Source organism: Sinocyclocheilus grahami, unplaced genomic scaffold, assembly GCF_001515645.1.
Source record: "Sinocyclocheilus grahami isolate Dianchi unplaced genomic scaffold, SAMN03320097.WGS_v1.1 scaffold348.1, whole genome shotgun sequence".
Classification (NCBI taxonomy): domain Eukaryota; kingdom Metazoa; phylum Chordata; class Actinopteri; order Cypriniformes; family Cyprinidae; genus Sinocyclocheilus; species Sinocyclocheilus grahami.
The window spans coordinates 578431-581565 of NW_015505527.1; the positions used below are offsets into that span (position 1 = coordinate 578431).

The 3135-nt window shown below is 37.8% G+C and overlaps 1 protein-coding gene across 1 annotated transcript in view; it reads left to right on the top strand.

Moving 5' to 3' along the window:
• The window catches only part of LOC107548444 (interleukin-13 receptor subunit alpha-2-like), an 8211-nt gene extending 5076 nt beyond the window's left edge, over positions 1 to 3135 (top strand). The window contains exons 4-7 of the mRNA XM_016229114.1: positions 1255 to 1375; positions 2018 to 2202; positions 2325 to 2476; positions 2977 to 3135. Coding sequence (XP_016084600.1) covers positions 1255 to 1375; positions 2018 to 2202; positions 2325 to 2476; positions 2977 to 3135 — 617 coding nt within the window. The remainder of the gene's footprint in view (positions 1 to 1254; positions 1376 to 2017; positions 2203 to 2324; positions 2477 to 2976) is intronic.

Sequence of the window (3135 nt, forward strand, 5' to 3'; positions counted from 1 at the left end):
TAAAATTTGTTTGGTGATTTGAATCTTTTAAGGGACAAATTTGCAAAAAAAAAAAAAAACAGGCAGGGGGCAAAAACCTTTTCACAGCACTGTATGTCAATAAACACTATTTCTCAATTTCAAGTTCAAGTCCACCAACATTAATCTAATTTAACCTATTACTTACTATTGGAGAAAGTGTCACGTGTAACTTAATAACAAATCACATTACAGCCTTGCCGTCATTGAATTTCAGTCAGAATTTTACTACACTCAATCACCATTTATGGATACCGTAGGAATGAATGGGAAGTGCCGTAAACTGAAGGCAGATAGGCTGTCAATTCATTAAATTATAAACCGTTTCCTCTAAAAAGCTGTTTATTCAGCGAAGTGAAGCCTCTCCTCCATTGACATCCATTCAAACAAAATGGCCTCTGGTCTCCTTTCCCACGTAATGCCAAAGCGTAAGCGTTAACAAATCACATTACAGCCTTGCCGTCATTGAATTTCAGTCAGAATTTTACGACACTCAATCACCATTTATGGATACCGTAGGAATGAATGGGAAGTGCCGTAAACTGAAGGCAGATAGGCTGTCAATTCATTAAATTATAAACCGTTTCCTCTAAAAAGCTGTTTATTCAGCGAAGTGAAGCCTCTCCTCCATTGACATCCATTCAAACAAAATGGCCTCTGGTCTCCTTTCCCACGTAATGCCAAAGCGTAAGCGTTAGCATTAGCCATTATGCTTTTTTGCAGGCTTGCCTTGTAGTGATTTTGGTCTGGTTTGTCGGACAAAAATGGCAGATTCTGCGTTATGATTGGTCAGGTTGCTTATCAATCAAACTTCCTGCAAAGGGCCATTTCTCTGGACATTTAGACGTATAATTGTATTATTTAAACATAAATAATTACACGCCTTTTCAATCTAAAGTGTATTGCATAAGCGAAATACTAAAAGGAACATAAAATATAGGAACATGCTAGTTATACACCCATCTGGAATCTATTACACAAACATTTTCATAATATTAATGTCCTGTTTTCAAGGAAAGTGCTTTTGAGGAGTGGACCAACTGTTGCATGAGTTAGATTGAGTCTTTCTATGAAATGATCAGCTGAATCTCATTATAGGCCTAACTGTCTGTTGGATTACATTACCTTAAATTAGATAATAATGGCAAATTTAATTGATTGAGCTTGAGAATTATTGTCATTTAATGTAATAATTGTTATCACCTGTTAAAATAAACATGTTATCACCTGTCTCAGGTGTGGCGGGATCACGAATAAGAGATTTTCACTGTGTCTACTATGGGAAGGAGTACATGGAATGCACCTGGGAGCCAGGACTTGTCCAACCTCCAAATTCACAGCACTACCTCTATTACTGGTGAGCACTTCCATGTGAAATGCTGATTACAAACACCATTAAAGCATTTCAAATGCTTTTTACATACGCATCAAGAGCTTTTTCACTGTCTGTGCCTCAGGGGGAGCAGAGGACAGGTTGAAGCACAAGTAATTTTACTTGAATGTACTGAGCAACCTTATAGAGTTCAGTGTTCAAATGCCAAAGCTTCCACTGTTTTATCTGTTCCATGGAAAAAGAAACGATATGCTTACTAGAGTATATAGTACACACATTTGTTTTTGGCAAAGTTTAACATAAGCCAGTTTGGTTGGTGGTCATGGTTGAAACACTAGGATCTGATCACTGCATTCCACTGCACTACAGGTCAAGAGTCAGAACTGCTTAGCTGGAACGAGCAAGTGTCTAGTTCTTTCTGTAAATGTATGTAGCAGGTCAACAGAATCTTCAATTTGATGTTAAAATACGATTTAAAACCCAATCATCTGTTCATACTCTGAATCTCTAAGGTCAATAGCATGCGTAATTTTCTTTCTAATGATATCTAATGATGCACATAGAAACAAACAAATCAGTTTTATGTTGATATCCCACGTTTTGAATAATAAAATAAGCACACTTAAAGACTCAACTTGATGAGTAAATGTATATCTGTTCTTCCAGGCACCGGGAAATGGATGAAACAAAGGAATGTCCAGAATACATCATATTATCTGAGGGTCGAAGGGGATGCCGGTTTCCTCGAGAATCACTCTTGGAGTTCTCTAAGTTTAATTTATGTGTAAATGGATCCTCTCCAGCAGGAAGTCTGAAAATGGCCTACTTCTCTATTGAGGTCCAAAACCATGGTAACTACAGACTGCTTTATACCTGACAGAAAGCTCAAAATCAGCTAACTAGGGACATATGGTCTGACTCGGTAGTAAAAAAACATATTCCTCATTTTCTTCTCACTTTCTTTCTCTTGCAGTAAAACCAGCAGTGGTCTCCTCTGTGCATGTCTCAGAGATTGATGGAGAGCTGAAGTTAGATTGGTCACCACCTAGTGGTCAGGTGCCAGAACACTGCTTGGAATATGAGGTGGAGAGCAGCACTTCGATGGAAAATGGCAAAGAAAAGCAGGTATTTTAATAGTTCTGTTTTTCTTCTATCCAGTGCAGTTAGATTCAAATAATCAATGAAGAGGAGTAGAAATAAAAATCAAAGTAAAAATAAACATTATCCTCCGCTCTACTTTTCATGTTTTTGTGGTTGTTGCTGCATATTTTAGGTGTCTCACATTTGAAACATCCAGTTCAGATTATAGAGTACTAATGGGCTGATAAGAATCTGACATATTAGATAAGGGAAACATCCGAAATGCCTTCAGGAGAGGGACTGAGAAACACTGATGACAAGACTCTCTTGTCTAAAAGTCTTTTTATAGCTTTGTAACATCTAGTAATTTGTAAACAACACTTGTTGACATGAACACCTGCCATTCATTTGCATTTCATTCTGAATCTTGGCATGCATTGTCAAACCAAGATTTGATTTAGCTAATGTGCCAATAAAAACACCAAAAAAGAGCCAAGAATCCAGTCTGTCAAAAGCATCCATGAGGTCTTTTTTTCCCCCTTCAGGAAAAGATGGTTCTTCAGAATTTAGAGGACACATCTTATGGCGTCCCGAGAGAGGTGGAAAGTCAGAAAACCTGCTTTCGAATCAGGTCAAAGGTGAACATGTACTGTGCTGATGGAGGATTTTGGAGTGACTGGAGCCAAACAAAGTGTACAGGTTAG